An 18,956-nucleotide genomic window follows, 5' to 3' on the forward strand; every position below is an offset into this window, starting at 1 on the left:
CTGCTAAAGTCTTTCACTGAGAAGATGGCAGCTGGTACCTCCATCTGGAATGGTCTCCATGCGAAAATAATTTACAGCAGGGATTGAGGATGAAGATAATCCTTTTAATCTTGCCAGAAGATCAGAAACAAAAAAAATTGTTCTCCTCACCAGGTCTGTCATTTCTGACCCACCCCATTAGAGATCCACGCCAGATGGCAACAGGGAATTCTGGGAGTGATTTAGATTTGAAACCCTATGCCAACTTAACTAGGAGCAAGCCCCATTGAACTCAATGGGCCATATTTTGGAGCAAGTATTTTTGGGATCTAAAAGGGTAGATTTAGTGACAACTCTCCCCAGTCTCTTTTTTCATGGCAAAGCTTTCCTGTGTATGTTCTTCATGCAGTCAGATGTATATTTAAAATGGAGTCTGACAGAGTTGTGCATTTGGGGAACCATATGTAAAGATATCCAGGGAAAGCCACCCCATGGCCACAAGCTAACATATAACTAAGGACTTCCAACATAGTGCCCTTCAGATGTTGTTGGACTGCATGTACCATCACCCTTGACCATTGACCATGTTGGTTGGAGCTGATGGGTGTTCTGGTCTGGGTGGGACTTTGCTGGCTCCCAGTGTTATAAAATCACCCTAAATCCTGCACCAAGTGTGGTCTGTTTCACTCATAACACTAAGCCAAACCATAGCTAACAAGTGTGTGTGTGGGGACACAGAACAAAAATAGCAGCTGCTTCACTCCTTCCCTAGGGACCCAGGTGGCGCTGTGGTTAAACCACTGAGCCTAGGGCTTGCTGATCAGAAGGTTGGCGGTTCGAATCCCTGTGATGGGGTGAGCTCCCGTTGCTTGGTCCCAGCTCCTGCCAACCTAGCAGTTCGAAAGCACGTCAAAATGCAAGTAGATAAATAGGAACCGCTACAGCGGGAAGGTAAATGGCGTTTCCATGTGCTGCTCTGGTTTGCCAGAAGCGGCTTTGTCATGCTGGCCACATGACTTGGAAGCTATACGCCGGCTCCCTCGGCCAATAATGTGAGATGAGCGCGCAACCCCAGAGTCGGTCACGACTGGACCTAATGGTCAGGGGTCCCTTTACCTTTTACACTCCTTCCCTGGTCTTTCTGCTGCCATGCTACCTGGAGCTATGCCATAGTTTGGTTTAGTGTATATTTGTCAACTGAGGCTCTTCCTTTTAAATAGGAAGAGTGATCTGTTCCCACCCGCCCACTCACCCTAGTTCCGACTGCTCTCTCTCCTCAGCTTTTATTTTATATTACAGGCACCAGTTGTCCTTAGTCGAGATCACCATGATGTAAGTGGGACAGACAGTCCTTACAGAGAAACGTCGAACATCTATGATGGATCAGCGTTTTGTGCAGGTCAGCTGAATAGGCGCATAGTCTCTTTTCAATGATCAGAATTGATTAATATGTGAAAAATAATTTCGCCGAATAGCATGGAGAGTTTTAGTCTGGTAGGTAAGATTTCCTGCTACACAGGTTTCCTGCAATTCAGTGATGTCAAAATAGGGGGTGAGGGAGATGCTGAAACATCCTTGGCTTGGAAGGTAAACTAGGTTATGGTAGTCTGAACTTCCATAGGGGAATATCCTACTTTGTCCAAGGCAGCAAGTAGACAGAGATGGCATAAGCACGCACAGGGCGAGGTTAAAAAAAAAAAGAGGTGTAAAAATAGCACATCCTTTGCAGCTAGAGTACAGAACTTGAGTGCACAACTTAAACACATAGACCAGGATACTGTAAACATTATATTCTAACTATTTATAATGTAAATGGCCATTACTCCATCAATACACAGGGAGCTAATTCAAAGAAGGACAAAGTCCCCATCCCTGAATAAAAGAGAGAATTTCAGAATCTACAGCTATTCTCTCCCCTGAATGACAAGCTAAACCCGCTGGCATTCCCATCTCTACCCAACTAACCAAGATCCCAGCATCTGATAGGCGGAGCTACAGTGGTACCTCTACTTACGAATAACTCTACTTAGGAATGTTTCTACTTATGAATGGAGCTCCGTCCACCATCTTGGATGTGGTTTAGATAGGATTTTTTCTACTTAGGAATTTTTAGATAGGGTTGCTTCTACTTACGAATTTTTTCTCCCAATGCATTCCTACGGGATTCGACTTACAATTTTTTTCGACTTACAAATGTGCGTTCGGAACGCATTTAATTCGTAAGTAGAGGTACCACTGTACTAGAAATTAAACAAAATGTCAGGTGTCAGTTCAATGAATACATTTGTGACAGTTCAAAACATAAAAATGCAGGTATCCTGCCTAGTGGAGGGGAGGGGAAGAAAGGCCGAGGATTAAATCACTGTGGAAATTCTCCTCCCTCCCAAGAGTTGGCACATTTAATGGTTGGCATGTGTCTGTCTTGGGAGACAACGGAGGAGTGCACCTTCAGGAGTGAAGTCAAACCATTGGAGGGTTACAGTGCTTGCTGTGGCTGCCGAGACTGATACTGGAGAGACATGTTTTGTTGCAGCTGGGGCAGATGAAAGTGTCCAGATGCACCATGGTGTTTCTTCTCTCTGCGCTCCTCCTAGCAGTCATTTCTCCTCTGGTTACTGCTATGGGTACACGCCTTGACTGCCTATCTCCAAGCACTGCGGTCATTTGCAAGGGGTTCCCACATGGCAGGGTTGATGTTGCCAGCATTCATGTCACGTTTGCAGACATCTTTGTAATGCCTTCAGTTGCCCCGGATGACCTGTTTATTGCACATTCTTCCTGATTTGTTTGCACAAAGTTTGTGGGGAGCTTAGACGACATCAGCTGTTTGTTGAACATTCAGTCTTATTTGTGGGGATGTTGCATTATCTCACCTTTTTCAGTGCATTTCCACATCAATTCCCTTATTGGGAATGTTTGTGCAAGACAAAAAATCAACTTTAATTGTGCAGCCTATATTTGCTAGTGTGTGATTGAATCTCACCCTCCATCCTCAAAAAACAACATTCTGGAAACGCCCTTAGATATTTTCCAGGGCGAGGAATTTGCTTGTAAATAATAACATTCCATTTTTATATGGTTGAATTTCAGATAAGCTGAGGCTACTTAAGAAGTGTTTATCAGTTTTATAAGTACACATAACATGAGAAAATGCATTTATATTTTTATTTAAAGGATTGTATTTTTATTTAAAAGCAGCCTTTCAGGGCAAAAGCCCTCCCAAGGCAATTTACAGCCACTGTAAACATACTTACTTGAAGCCAGTTAAATTAAACGAGAAACATCCAGCCTGCCCCAAACTGAATAACTCAGAAACATACTAAAATGCATCAGCAATGCCTACAATCTATCACAAAGTGAAGTCCATTCTCAAGGCCTTCAGAGACATGATCTTCAGAGACATGATCTATAGGCCTTCAGAGACATGATCTTTCCAAGGATTTCAACAGGCTCTGGAGAAGATTGTGTTCTGTTATGCCTGGAATGGGGAGTCTGTTACCTCCTAGATGTTGCTAGACTTCTGCACTCATAATCCCTGACCATTAGTCATGCTGGCTGGCTGGCGCTGCCTGCTCACCTGTCTTAGGGAAGGACAGGTCATGAGCCAGCATAGTGATGCTCATAAGGAGGAGAAGCAGAAGCAGACACTCCTTTGGCTGCCTGCCCTGGTCAGGCCTATTCCTCATAGTTCAGGTGACTCACTAAGGATGTCTTGAGTTCTGGAATTAGCACTGGCTGTGCTTTAAATCATAGCTGCCAAGTACCCCGTATTTCCTGGGAAACCCCTGATTTTACTTACCGTTTCCCAGAGTTCTCCCGTTCCAGCTCTTCTCCCGTTAATTTCCCTTATTTTTGTTCCTGTCGGCGGCCATTTTTCTAGTGCCGCTTTGCCCATCTATGGGCACCAGAGAATGGCTGGTGCCGGCGTCGGAAGTCGCGTCTACGCATGTCCGGAAGTGCGTAGACGCAACTTCCAGTGTCGCTTTGCCCATCTATGGGCACCGAAAATGGCTCGCGCTGACACCGGAAGTTGTGTCTATGCACTTCCGGACATGCGTAGACACGAATTCTGACGCCGGCGCCGGCCATTTTTGGTGCCCATAGATGGGCAAAGCAACACTGGAAGTTGCGTTTACATTGCTATGGCATCTGGCAGCATTCTCAAATTTGCCACACAGATCTGCTACCATCGCCTTTACTTTAGCCCTCTGGCAACAATGATATGGCAATGTGATAGCTGGAATGGAAAGAGTCAATGAAATGAAGAAAGAAAGGAAAGCTTTGGGTTCACAGCGGCAAGTATATTATGCGCTTTCCCCCACATTAACCTAAGAATCCCCATGCTTCGGTAATTCACCTGCTTTCTCCCTCCACAGATATGGCTGTTCAGAATTTTGTGGGAGACTCATTCAGAGGAGCCACCTGGGTTGCCTTGCACAACGGTGGTGGTGTTGGCTGGTAAGGAGAAGTTGTCTTCAAAAGGATGGGAGAAGTCATTTCCCGAGTAAAGGAAATGCTGTGTGGCTGCAGCAAAAAACAGCAACAGGATTGAGCTGCTGAAGGGCATGCCTTCATGGGAGTCTCCATTGCTTCTGTTTCGAACTTTATGAATGACAAAGGGTAGTGTTAACATGCTTAGTGTGGCATAAGCTTTTGTTGACGACAGTCTGATGTGGACTCATGAAAGTTTGTGCTGTGACAAATTAAAGTGCCACATGACACTTGGTTGTTTTTGCTGAAGCAGCCTAACATGGTTACCCCTCTGGAAAGACTTTAAAACAGCGGAGGGGAACTGTGGCCCTCCAGATGTTTTGGGGTTCCAGCTCCCGTAACCAGCAAGTAGTCAGGGATAGTGGGAGATGGAAGTCCAGGAACATGCAGAAGACCACAGGCTCTCCATCTGTGCTTTAGAAACACACACAATCTCTATGCAAGCTTAATGAAAATGGTTGTGCTTTTATACAGCTCCAATGGGATTCATGCAGCACAGCCCATTATTGTGGGCTGCCTTTAAATGAAGTTACAGTATTAGCTGCCTTCAGAGTGCAAAATCAGGGTAAGAATGGTTTAAGTAGACTCTGCTGGAGTTTTGAGGTTTCTTTTTATTGACTAATGTTGCACGATTCTCTTCTAATTGATTCCCAGATCTTTAAAAAAAAGTCCCAAATGTATGTTAAGACAGTGACCACTACTATTAGTTTCAGGTCCTCACTACTATTAGTTTCGAGGTTTTCTATTTCTTTCTTTCGAAATAGAACTTACTTCCAACACCATATTAACTTGCCTAGTTCTTCAGGGTGCCAGTGGACGAGATGCATTTCGATTCCCCGCAAGCTGCATTTAAACCTGTGACCTTTGGACCCCAATATAACATGTCCATATGCCAAAATGCAGCAAGGGATCGCTGATACAAAACAGGTCAGGTGCCAGCCTGCTTTTTCCTCTGCTCTCACTCCAATTAGTTTTAGCTTTTTTTTCCCTTCCTTTTTTAAGGAGCAAATTAAACCTTTTTTTTCTGTGGGCACTGAACCTGGAAGATTTCTTAGAGCAAGATATCCTCCCCAAGCTCTTAGTTAGGCACAACAGTCCTGCTCCTTCCCTTTGCCTCAACCTTGCAGTGCTTGTCCATTGAGGTTTTCACCCATTCTGGTTTCTGTCTTGCTGGCAGAAATAAATAATCGCAGGAACCACAGTGTCTAAGATTCAGCTAGCACAGCTAGCTTCCTGGAATGGTAATGGGTTATTGTGGAAGTTGTAGTTCAACATCTGACGCGCCATAGATTCCCTCATCCCTGCTCCATACCAGCGGCAGAACGTAGGCCCGCGCTGCCCAGAGCGGGCGCGCTCCCAAAGGGGGCAGGGCACGGAGGGTGCCCTCCTACTCGCCACAGTTCAGGGTAGGAGAGGGGCAGAGCAGCTGCTGCTCACTCTCCTCCTGCTCTCTGCAGCCGGGTCAGACATGACCCAGCAACTGAGCTGCTGCGGCCAGGTGCGCCTTCCCACAGGTGAGGAGGACTGCTCTCTGTCAGAAGAGCTGCTGCCACCAGGCGCAAGGTGTGCTGCCCACTAGCCTCCCATTTTGTCAACCTCCCACCCCCCCCAGTCATGACACCCAGGGTGGGCTGCACCCACCGCACCCTCCTTCCTATGCCTCTGGTCCAGACTATACTGTACTGAGCTAGATGGACCAATTGCCTTATTCAGAATAAGGCACATTTCTCTGGGTTGTATCCAATGAAGTTGGCCTGTTAGCACAAGGACCTCCACCTGTACAATGAAACTTCTGCCCTCTTGTGTTTCTTCTAACACGTAATTCTGCCCCAGTCAAAAGATAACAGGGTCTGATTTCAATGAGGAAAATATTTAAGCTCATACTTTCTATTGGCTACTTTGCACTAAATAGGAAGGGTAGAAAAAGCACTAGTGATATTGCTTCACCCTCCATGGTGGCTGTCTGCATTGCACATAAGAAGGAATCAAGGTGATCTGAAGTTTGAGACTGGTGGGGACTGTGGTATAGTGGTTAAGAGCGGTAGACTCGTAATCTGGGGAACCGGGTTCGCGTCTCCGCTCCTCCACATGCAGCTGCTGGGTGACCTTGGGCTAGTCACACTTCTTTGAAGTCTCTCAGCCTCACTCACCTCACAGAGTGTCTGTTGTGGGGGAGGAGGGGAAAAGAAGATTGTTAGCCGCTTTGAGACTCCTTCGGGTAGTGATAAAGCGGGATATCAAATCCTACTTGGAAAGTTCATTTTTTAAAGGAATTAGTACCAGTTCCCGTTCACCCCCTCCAAAATGGAGCTAATTCCATTACAGTTCAAAACACAATGCACTCATGTGGTCCTCACATTTTTTCCAGCCTTCAAAATTTTACAAGCTCTGCTGAAGTTTTACATATAAGTAAAAAGTAATATAAGTAATAATCCGGGACGCGGGTGGCGCTGTGGTCTAAACCACTGAGCCTTGGACTTGCCGATCAGAAGGTCGGCGGTTCGAATCCCCATGATGGGGTGAGCTCCCGTTGCTTGGTCCCTGCTCCTGCCAACCTAGCAGTTTGAAAGCATGTCAAAGTGCAAGTAGATAAATAGGTACTGCTCCGGCGGGCAGGTAAACGGCGTTTCCGTGCGCTGCTCTGGTTCGCCAGAAGTGGCTTAGTCATTCTGGCCACATGACCCAGAAGCTGTATGCCGGCTCCCTCGGCCAATAAAGCGAGATGAGCACCGCAACTCTAATGGTCAAGGGTCCCTTTACCTTTCCTTTAATAAGACTAAGAAAACATCAAAACATTCACACACAATACAATGTGAAGAATTGCTTTATTTGTTCCCCCCAACAATTATGATCTTTAAGCTAAAACAAAATCAGTTTTCAGAAACGTAAAAATGGAAAATACAGTGACGACAATCAAATACAGAGCTATGTGTGATGAAACCCATATACAGTGGAACCTCGGTTTACGAACACCTCGGTTTATGAATTTTCGGTTTACGAACACCGCGGACCCATCTGGAACGGATTAATTCACTTTCCATTACTTTCAATGGGAAAGTTTGCTGCAGTTTATGAACGCTTCAGTTTATGAACAGACTTCCGGAACCAATTACACCCATTCTTCGGGTTAAGTATGCTTCAGGCCGAGTACTCTGCGGACCCGTCTGGAACGGATTAAGCCACTTTCCATTACTTTCAAAGGGAAAGGTCACTTCAGTTTATGAATGCTTCAGTTTATGAACAGACTTCCAGAACCAATTGTGTTCATAAACCGAGGTACCACTGTAAACTAAAATAAAATCACGTTCAACTCACCTGGGAATTATGGGAACTATTTTCAGGTGTGAATCAGAGAATTTTGAATTAATTCAGTGAATTAATCTGATTAGTTCATGCGCAGCACTGGGATTGGCTGCACTGGATCCATACATCTGGTCCTTGAAAACTCCATCATTCAGACATGCTTTTTTCAGTCTTTCATCAGTTCATGATAAAATGTGTGTGCTGTCTTGTGTGTGTGAGGCTGAGCAATCCATTGTCAATACTGCTGGCTAGAGAGAACTGACAGATCTAGCTGCAGTGTTTTTACCAATGGATAAACACATGGATTTATCAGCCATTTCTAATATGCATGTTTTAGTTTCCTTTCTGCAAATTTTTATTCTTCCTTTAGAGACTGAAGTGATATTTTTGTTTATAGGCTGATAATCATGCCGCCTAAACAGAGCTGAACATTAATTACTTACTCACATGGATCGGAATCATTTTACTATTAGCTGGAGCATATAGGGAGTTAGATTAGGGTTGCCCATTGTTAGGGCAGCTCAGTTCTGAAAGCCCATTTATTAGCAGGAGGCCAAAGTGACTTGTAGCAACAAAGAGACAGAGGCAATTTACCAAATGAAGTACACAGTCAACAGTGTGATGTCTTGATTGCAAGAGGGGCCTGGATTTCTTTGATCACCTTGGATGGAGACATCTGGAAATTATAGGAGGTAGCTTAGGTCAAAATGCCACATCTTTCTTTAATTATTTGAATATATGACCCAGTACTAATGAGGGCAAAGCGCTCTCCAATAAAAGTGAGAAGACTTGTTGGAAAACTCAGCTTAACAAACATGACTTGTTGTAAGTTTAATTTATGAGCATTTTTAGGCATGCGGAGTGGGGCAAACCTGGACCTCACTGTCTTTGTATTTGTGTTCGCTTAGCTACTGAACTGCATGGCAGAATTCTAGATTTGACTCCAGTATGAGATACTTAGAAAGTGCATCACACAAAGATAGGTGGAGGAACTATAGCACTTGAAAAAGCTTTTTAAATTGGTTCTTAATCTCAGCATTGCCTGAACATCTAACTATTTTTCCTCATATCATGCTGGCCTCCGTGGCATTACTGATTTGGTCCCCGAAGACATCCCCGCAGCAACATTAACTGAATCTCAGTTCACTGTGTGGCTACTTTAATCCATTTTACGATCTTCCAGCCATGTTAGCCTATTGCAACAAAAACAGGGGAAAGTCTTGTAGCACCTTAAACACCAGCAGAAGACAAAAATCCACTTTTCTGGATTGCATCTGATGGTGGAAGCTCATTCCATAATGAATTTCTTAGTCTTTAAAATGCAGCAACTCTTTCCTTGTTTCAGTAGCACCTTAAAGACCAACTAAGTTTTTATTTTGGTATGAGCTTTCGTGTGCTTTTCTAGAAGTGTGCATGCACACGAAAGCTCATACCAAAATAAAAACTTAGTTGGTCTTTAAGGTGCTACTGAAGGAATTTTTTTATTTTGCTTCGACTCAGACCAACACGGTTACCTACCTGTAACTCTTTCCTTGTTTGCCGTTGTAAAATCTAACCCTTTACACATAACCTTGTTGTCCATTCTTTCCATTTCAGTGTATATCCAGTATTTTTAGGTATATCCAGTTTTCCTCTGGAGTAGAATTTCACCTCCCTCTCGTCCCACCCCAAACCTGCTCCATAGTTTTGGGGGGGCCCAGAGCAATCGTGTGTGTGTGTGTGTGTGTGTGTGTGTGTGTGTGTGTGTGTGTGTGTAGAATACAAGCAGGGGAGGAAAAGGAGAGAATCTTTTCTTGGCTGAACGGAAGTCATTCTGCTCATTGGATACTTTGTTAGATACTGCAGCTGGAAAACCTATATATTTTAGAATGCTTACACAACTTAGGCTTCGGCCTTGGTCCAATTCTGACTTGTTGCCATATCTGGAGAAAAATTTAGAATATTTGGAAATGGATGGGTTTAACTGCCATGGCTTCTTTCAACACAGAATTGTAGAACTATGCCTCCCTTTAAGTTTTCCCTTTTGAAAAAGGAGGTATTGTATACCTTTAAATGAATATAGCAGTTAAAGAGAGTTGAAACTAGCTTATTGTGGTTGTAGTCTAAAACTTACTTTAATGAACCGTGGGGTAGCATTTTACAGAGCTTTCCGGCTAACTGTTTTCTGCGCTTGACTCACACCTGGGCATCTAAGAAAAGTAGCACGGCCTTTAATTATTTCGTTCCAGCTGCAGCCTCTACATACGAAGGCACCCTTAAAGTATCAGCTTCTGCTCCGTTTAATCCGTTATCATCTCTGCTTTAAAAATATTTGAAGGCCTTCAGCCACATTTACAGCATGTGTTACAGGTTACAGTGTCCGCTGAGTTCTGCTTTGTCCCCATTAGCCACGATAACTAAAATAGAAACACCCAGATATGATACATTTAAGTACCAGGTAGACCTTGAGTACCAGCTACCTGGGGTAAAGAACAGGTGGTGACCATCCCTCTTCATGCCTTGCTTGTGAACTTCCAGGAGCTCCTGGATGCAGAATGCAGTGGTACCTCGGTTTACGAACTTAATCCGTTCCGGAAGTCCGTTCTTAAACCAAACCCGTTCTTAAACCGAGGCGTGCTTTCCCTAATGAGGCCTCCTGCCGCCCGTGCCTTTCCACCGTTCCGCTTCCATTTGTGGACTGAGGTAAAGTTCGGTAACTGGAACGCCACTTCCGGTTTTGTGGAGTTCGTATACTAAATAGTTCATAAACGGGGCTGTTCTTAAACCAAGTTACTGTACGACTGTACTGGACTAGATTGACACTTGCAAAGGGCAAATGTCATGCTCTTATGACTTGTCAGCAAGGTAACATGAAAACAAATCCCCCAATAACAAAGCCTGGAGGAACTGGGCTGGGGAACCTATTAATTAAATAATTAATGAAAGAACACTTTCTCATAATTCCGTGAAGTACAAGCCCAAGGTCTTTATTCATATTCCAAAGTGGCCATTGCCACCATGCAGCAAGTGAATTCCACACTGCAGTGTAATAAACTTAAATACTGTACTATAAAATAAATAAGACAGTATTGTAGATGGGAAAAAAAACATTTACAGTGGTACCTCAGGTTAAGTACTTAATTGGTTCCGGGGTGCCATTCGCATCCCGAAAAGTACTTAACCCGAGCGGCGATAGCACGTGTGCACGAAGCACTGATAAAGCGCTTCTGCGCATGCGTGTGCGGTGGAACCCGGGTCCACGGAGTACTTAACCTGAAAGTACTCAACCTGAAGTGTACTTAACCCGAGGTATGACTGTAGCTGTTGTCTGGCCTTTGAGAAACCCAGTAACTTTAGCCACTTAATCATCAGACATGCAGGCATTTTCATTATTTGTTTAAACAAGTACTTGTTTGGACTATTTTGTACTCAGGAGAATTACAGCAGGCTCAACCCATGGCACTGGCACTTTCATAAGAATTGATCTTGCTGGCTGGGCATAGTGTGGGAAAAGGCAAAACCCTTGTCCTGCACCAGGATTCTCAGAGTCCATTACTTGAACTGGCCATTTGCCATCAGTTAAATGTGCCCAATTACAGCACTGTTTTAGGTCTAATTTGTATCTTTCATTCCTCCCAAATGTGTGTCTGATTGCAGTGCACTGGCATGTGATTTATTCGACTCCAAAAAAAAAACCTGATAAAAAAATAAATTCATTTTAAAGGGGTGAAGTGATAAATGGAGGATTTGGCCTTGTCCTGGATGGCTCAGCAGATGCAGAAGAACGTGCGAAGATGATGCTAAGCTGGGATGTTTCCAATGGAGTAAGCCAATATGCTTGATCTGCTTATTCTGAAATATTGTTTGGTGTTTTTTTTCAATGTATAGAAAAATACAGAATTTCATAAATGTCTTAGTAAGCCCATGTGAAACCACGAAGTCATTTCCTCGGCTAGCTATTTTCTAATGAAATGTAGCACTTGCAGCTTTAGTAAGGTCTCCAGGAGTTTGTCCTGTACAACATTCTAAAAAAAACAGCCATAGTCCTGTGCAGTGAGGAATATGGTTCCAGTTTAGCTCCAGTAGCTGAAGGTTTATCTTGTGGAGGCAGGTGAGTGTTACTGGGTCTCAGATTCTGGGTCTTTAATTTTGCAGGAGGGATTTGAGAAACTGAAAACCATCTTGCTTTAGTGGACATAGTCAATTTATGATGCAGGACTCAAAAGGGATTTGCTCTGCATGTACCAGTAACTCCCTTTATCATTGCTGAAAGAGATGTAGGTACGTCGTATAGGAAGATTAATCTTTAGGCTTGAGCCACGGAGGAACACTCTTTTAATAAGCCTCGTTTATCAGAGGCAGATGATAAAAACAGCAGCCTGTAAACAAAGCTTGAACTGATGCGATAACTGCAGGATTCCTCCAGGCGCTTTCCTCAACTGCGAATGCTTCAAATCTGATTTTCAAACCTTCAAAGCACAGTGTTTTCCTAGCCTCTTTAAATGTGGGAAAGGCTTTATCACTGTACTCAGTCAGTTTTAGGCGTGCTTAGCTCCGTGCAACACCTTCCCATATAATGAGCAGCGATTGCTCAAGAAATGCCTGTATCTAAAATGGAACATGTTACAGATCACCTTAGTATTTCCATTACATCAGAGGGAACCTTGTGAAGTGCCCTGTTGATACTGTGACTGCCTGTAGTTAGTGCTGGCCAATAATCTTGTAACTGGAACTAAAACATACCAGGTTTACTTTAAAGGGGGGAACAGCCAAAGGGGGTGAAGGAGCTAGATACTGAGAAATCAAATGTGTTAAAAATGAGAACCATTTGATTAGAAGTGTTCTCCTACGATTGACATAGCTGAGAGACAAATTGCTCTTTTCTTAATTTATACCCATTTATTTTTGTTCCCTATGGACAGGTTGCTAGACGCTGTTGGTCCGGCAACAGCAATGCATATGAAACCATCTGCCAAGCCATGCAGAAAGACAAGAAGCTGAAGGTGACTCTTCCACATAAGGTGGTAGATGACAACATCCTGGAACAAGCCTTGAGTTGTTAACTTTACACTAAAAATTTTATTCTGCCTTTTTTAAACAACAACAACAACAGGCTTTGGACAATGCTCTTCTGATCTTCAACAAGCCTTAGTTAAGTTGGCATAATAAACACGTGTGAGTTTGTCTTCCAGGACAGCGGACCTGTTTTATTTTCATTTTTTGGAAACTCCAACCTACTTAACATTCAACATTAATGGACATCTTTCCATCGCATCACAGTGAATGTTTCCCAGCCAAAGAATCTATCCAGCATGAGTTGTGTTGTCAACATCTTTGATTGTCAATCAGTCTAGAAATCTAAGAACAAGAAATAAGGGCCAGGGACACACACGTTCCATTTCTAATGCTCTTTTAAGAAACCCATTTTTCAGGTTTCTAGTCAAAATCCAGCATTGTTATTATGAGAATATTTATGCCTATGTGTCAGCACTTCAGCTGCTCAGGAGGGTCTGACACGGGCCCCCATTGGAAATCCATTTATTTAAGTGTTGATGTGGATACCCAATTCCTTAGCTGATTTATATAAACAACAAGGGTGAAGCATTCACTTAACAATAGTTTGCCTGGATGATTTGCCTCCAAAGCACAATGGATGGATCAGAGTTGTCCCACAACCCATTCTTCACTCATCTCCCCTGAATTCTACTCTTTGTCCACCCCCTTGCTTATATCCCTATCTGATTATCAGGGATGTGAGAACTCACCATAACCACCACATTGCATTCCTTGTCATCCTGTCTCATAGCATCATTCATCTCCTCTGCAACATCATCTCCAGCCATAAAAAAGGAAAGAAGATGCCACCATTTTGCACCACAGTTTGCAAATGGCCTACAGAAGAGTTGGTGCCTTTTGGACCTGCACAATGCCACAGCTGTGATTGGGTTGTGGCTGCTGGCTGGAATGGAGGCAGGAATGGGCCTCGGCTGCCGGTGGTTGAGATCTTTTCAGGCTGACAGAGCTGCAGTGATGAATCACACTTGGTGGTGATATATCCAATGTGAAAATTGCTCACAGTTGTATCTCTTAGGTCACAAAACCTACCTCTCCATTCAGAACATTCCTAACTAGATGCCAGATATCACACACACACACACACACACACACACTGATACATTATCTTCATGTGCTTTTGATTTTGGAATTTGCCAATAAATTTAAAAGCTCCCGGTTCTATTGGAGCTTACCCACACCCAGTTTGCATGCAGACAATGCCAAATATTTCAACATCTCACTTAAAAGCTTTTGGCCATAGATTGTAAAGCCAGATATTTAGCTTCATCGGTGATATCAAAGAAGGGAGGGCTCCTTTCCTTGTTTCTTTTTTTGTTGTTGTTGTTATAGTTGAACCTCAAGATCCAGTAACCAGAGCCTGGTACAACAGACAAACAGTCAGAATTAAAGAACACCATGCCTCTCAGCACATTCTGTTTTCAGTACTGTACAAGAACTGATCAGTCCTTTCACAGAAAGGTCAGAACCCAGATTAGCTTTCTTTGTTTCCGCAACCTAGGTGAGGGAAGACACTTTCCTGTTGCTATTTCAATGTGCTAATAATGAGATGTAAATAATCACACCCCCCCCCCCAAAGAGTAATGTAATTATTGTTAATCTAGAATAGTTAACCATCAACAAAAACAGTTTAACTAAATAGTTCAAGCTGCTTTTTTATAAAGTAGTTGTAATACATGAAAAGTGGCTGAACCATGGGTTTAATTACTGAACGCAGCATAGATACTGGGTAAATTGGGGTCTCAATTTCTGCCATACTTGCTCATGGAATCACCTTGGTTAAAATTATGTTAAAAACACACTCTGTTTGCACCTAAAGTAATTGCTTCCAATAAATGATTCTGTGAACAGGAACGGCCCCATTTGATTTCCCCTTTTGTGCAGGGGGGTAGAAGAGGCTGAACTAGATGACTTTTGGTTCCTTCATAACTGCGATTCATTGCAAGGTTTTTTTCTTTCTTCCATGGTTTTGTGCCAGCGGAATGCAGTTCAATTTAAGCTGTCAATGAATCATATCTCACTGTTGTAGAGCCCAAGCAAACTCTACAACAGAGACTTAAGGACACCCTGTTCCCAATAATGGGTTGTTGCTTTTTAAAAAGACGCTTATAAAGATTTTACAATATTTTTACAAGCCATAACAGAGTAAACATGTTTGTGGCCAATATTCTTCATATGAATTTGGATAAACTAAAACTGCATCAACATAGCAAACAGTGTAAATAACTTTTCTGGGTACAGATATATTCATTATAAAGGCAGATAAATGAGCAGAAATGGGGTTGTGTGCATATGTTGATGTACTGCAAATCGTCTGTTCACAAACTAAAATATCAAACCAAGATCATATGGTGGCGTGGTTTGTTGTGACATCCGAATCAGGCCTCTAAATCTCTTAATTTAACAAATTACAGCACTGAATACAATGACAGATGATCCATTGCGACAAGGCCAGATTAATTTTTGAGTTTACCATGTTATAATATGCAGGTTAAATTGAGTTCTCCACATTCCCACATCAGTTTGCAGATTTTCTTTTAAGAGTCTTCATGAATATTATTCAGCATTATAGGGCAAATTTGCAAGCAATTTTCACCAGTGAATATTTGGATACTATGTTCACTAATATATCTGAGGTCCTTCTTTGTGTGCCCCCTCCATGGGAGGTGCAGAGGCTGGCAACACAAGATCGGGCCTTTTCAGTGGTGGCTCCCTGCGTGTGGAATACTTCCCCCAGGGAGGCATGTGTAGCTCCACCTTCATCTGTTTTTAGGTGGCTAAAGGCTTATCTTTACCTGGGCTTTTGGCCCTTAATTTGAAGGGTGGCACTTTTTTAGTGGCGTGGGATCTGTAAGACCCGCCTTTTATCTATATAGCTGTGTTTTTAGATTTTTATTGGATGCTTTTAGCTGGTTTCCAGGTTGCTTTGGGACAATTTTTGAAAAAAGTGACTAACGAATGATAGGCAGACAGATGCATTTTTGCACCCTATACCTAGTACCTGAATTTTTGTACTCATTAATTCATTGCAGAATTCAGAGAAGTTTGAAACTTGAAGGATGGCTGAGTGTTTGGTTCATACAGTATTTCAGGAAGTGCTGATTCAGCAGAGAAACCTTTAAATGTGAACTGAATTGCATTTCTCTCCACTGCCCCGGTGCAGGGGAAAGGGACAGTTGTTCTCCTGCGTGAGAGGAAGGACCCTGTTGCAACAGCGAAATAAAAGTGCCTTGCTTCGTACGTCCTGGTTTGGTCTCTGTAATTTGGTGGGCAGGAGACGCTTAAATTCGTCTGTTTGCCTGGATCCTTGGGCTCTCCCTGGGTCAGGATTCATTTCTCTGGGTTCATAGGAACCAGCTTAAATTTTACATCAATTTTACATCAATACACTCACGCAGGAGTGTGATTGTGCCACACTCATATTGTAGCAGGTGTATGAAATACCCAAGCAATACAGAAAGGGGGTAGTTTCAGAAAGCTTTAGAAATAATGCAATTGGCTAAGCAAGAGGAGATCGTCCATTCCTTAATAACAAAAGTGTGTTGTGATGATTTTTTTAAAGTTCAGAAATCACAATGGGTGTGTCAAAGTTAGGACCAACATGCAATTTTTCCCCAAGGTGGTATAGCACCATCTGCTGCTTAAATGATATTGTAGCAATTCCAGTTGTGGATATTTTTGGTTCAGCATTTTTGATTTTTGGATTTTTAGTAATTTGGAGGGGGGCTTCTAAAGGGTGCTCCCCACGTATGCAATTTTCATTGTGTGTAGTGTGCCTGGACCTGTGTAAGTGGAGAGTCATCTGTACATAGTGTAAGTGGAGAGTCATCTGTACATAGTAATACAACATGTTTCTTTACAATTTATGTATCGTATTGTTATGAGCAGGGCCGTCTTAAGCATATTGGGTGCCCTGGTGCAAAGATCGCTCCGGCGGCGCCCCCCGCCCCGTTTCCCACCACGGCTGTCTGGCGGGCGCAGTGTACAGCATGGCTGCTGCAGGCACAGCCGTGCGGCACCCCGCGGCACCCAGCCTTGCCTTAGAGCCGGCCCTGGTTATCAGTTGTGGAGGATAGGCTGTGTGCTTTAGCCCCCTTCTAATTCCTGGATGGGACCCAGGTGGCGCTGTGGTTAAACCACTGAGCCTAGGGCTTGCTGATCAGAAGGTCGGCGGTTCGAATCCCTGTGACGGGGTGAGCTCCCCTTGCTCGGTCCCAGCTCCTGCCAACCTAGCAGTTCGAAAGCACGTCAAAATGCAAGTAGATAAATAGGTACCGCTACAGCGGGAAGGTAAATGACGTTTCCGTGTGCTGCTCTGGTTCGCCAGAAGTGGCTTTGTCATGCTGGCCACATGACCTGGAAGCTGTACACCAGCTCCATATGACCTGGAAGCTGTACGCCGGCTCCTGTATATTAATAAACACTGAATTGTCTTTTGTGATTAAGTAATCTGTTGGGTGGTGCTGTGGGTCAAACCACAGAGCCTAGAGCTTGCCGATCAGAAGGTCGGCGATTTGAATCCCTGCGACGGGGTGAGCTCCCATTGTTTGGTCCCAGCTCCTGCCAACCTAGCAGTTCGAAAGCACGTCAAAGTGCAAGTAGATAAATAGGTACCACTCCAGCGGGAAGGTAAACGGCATTTCTGTGTGCTGCTCTGGTTTGCCAGAAGTGGCTTTGTCATCCTGGCCACATGACCTGGAAGCTGTACGCCGGCTCCCTCGGCCAATAATGTGAGATGAGTGCGCAACCCCAGAGTCGGTCACGACTGGACCTAATGGTCAGGGGTCCCTTTACTCCTAATTGCTGGATACAGATGGATTCAATTCCTGGAATAGCCAGGCTAGCTTCCTGGTGAGCTAAAGACCCTCTAAGTGTGGGCCATTAAGTTAACAAAGGAAGTAGCTCTGCACCAGAAAACAAATCGGTGAGCTGGTAGTTCACAAGATAAAGGCCAGAGTGAAGAGTTCAGTTATGTGAGCTAGAAGCTGGTAGGCTGGGGGACAGAGTTTGCCTTATTTCTGCTTGAATCCAGGGCTGTGGCTATGGGAGAAGCAAGAGTCTCTTGAGTGTTAATGCTGTGGACCTCTCCATCGCAGGCTCAGGTTGTATATATGTGTAAATAAACCATATATCCTAAAGACATCACAATCTCCGCAGGCCCTCACTGTAAGGAAACACTTACCCCCTGGGTAAGTGCCTGGAACCCCTGGGATTTTGCACTGCTTGGAGATTGAGGTGGCGGGCAACAGTATCTTTAGTTGCTTTTCACACTGTTCTTTATAAACTTGCTTTTGTTGCTTTCACTGGTATGATTTAAAACACCTTAAGGTGTATGTGAAAGGTGATTCCCAAGTAAAGTAATAAATACCGGTAAATATAAACAAGAAGGATCCAATCTAGGTGTAAGCCTCTTTCAACAGAGGAGGCACCGACACTTAGGTTCGTCCTGCACATGAAAAGCACATTCTCACGTGTTCCGCCTGCACATCGCCGTACTTTGCAGTATCCCTTCCTTTGCATGATGGCCACCAACGTGGATGGCTTTAAAAGAGGATTAGGCAACTTCATGGAGGTGAGGGGCTATCAATAGCTACCAGCCACGATGGCTATTGCTCTGCCTCCACAATCGGAAGCAGCAATGTTTCTGAATTCCAGTTGCTGGAAACCACAGGAGAGGGAAGACGGCTCTTGCGCATCAACCCTGCTTGTAGGTTCCCCACAGGCATCCGGTTGGCCACTGTGATAACAGGGTGTTAAGACGAGATGGGCTGCTCTTATTTTTGCATACCCTTTCCCCTGATTTCTCCCCGCTTTCCCAACTCCGCTCCGCGAACCTTCCCTCGCTGCTTCTTCTTTGGCGATCACTCGTAGCCGAGTAAAATTGTCTTCCATAAACACGGTTTTAACAATGGGTCTGTACGTGACTGTGGAGGCCAATTCTGGATCCACACGTCCTTCCACAGTGGGGACATTGGTTTCCAGGTGGGAGTTGATCACGGTGTGGATTTGCCAAGCGTGCCTTCCTCTTAGCACGTTTCTCCCTTGCGTCCTGAGATCGAGTTTCTTGAAAGCCCATTGCATGCTCCACATGGCAATCCCGTGTCCGGGTTTTCCACCCAGCCGCGTTAGCT

At 44.0% G+C, this 18,956-nt stretch overlaps 1 protein-coding gene across 1 annotated transcript in view; it reads left to right on the forward strand.

Annotated features, from left to right (window-relative positions):
- Positions 1-16,717, forward strand: part of UROC1 (urocanate hydratase 1) — a 58,124-nt gene extending 41,407 nt beyond the window's left edge. The window contains exons 17-20 of the mRNA XM_060271395.1: positions 1,279-1,378; positions 4,356-4,437; positions 11,477-11,576; positions 12,675-16,717. Coding sequence (XP_060127378.1) covers positions 1,279-1,378; positions 4,356-4,437; positions 11,477-11,576; positions 12,675-12,815 — 423 coding nt within the window. The 3' untranslated portion in view covers positions 12,816-16,717. The remainder of the gene's footprint in view (positions 1-1,278; positions 1,379-4,355; positions 4,438-11,476; positions 11,577-12,674) is intronic.
- The last annotated feature ends 2,239 nt before the right edge of the window (positions 16,718-18,956 follow it).

This window comes from Zootoca vivipara, chromosome 2 (genome assembly GCF_963506605.1).
Source record: "Zootoca vivipara chromosome 2, rZooViv1.1, whole genome shotgun sequence".
In the NCBI taxonomy this organism is placed as follows: domain Eukaryota; kingdom Metazoa; phylum Chordata; class Lepidosauria; order Squamata; family Lacertidae; genus Zootoca; species Zootoca vivipara.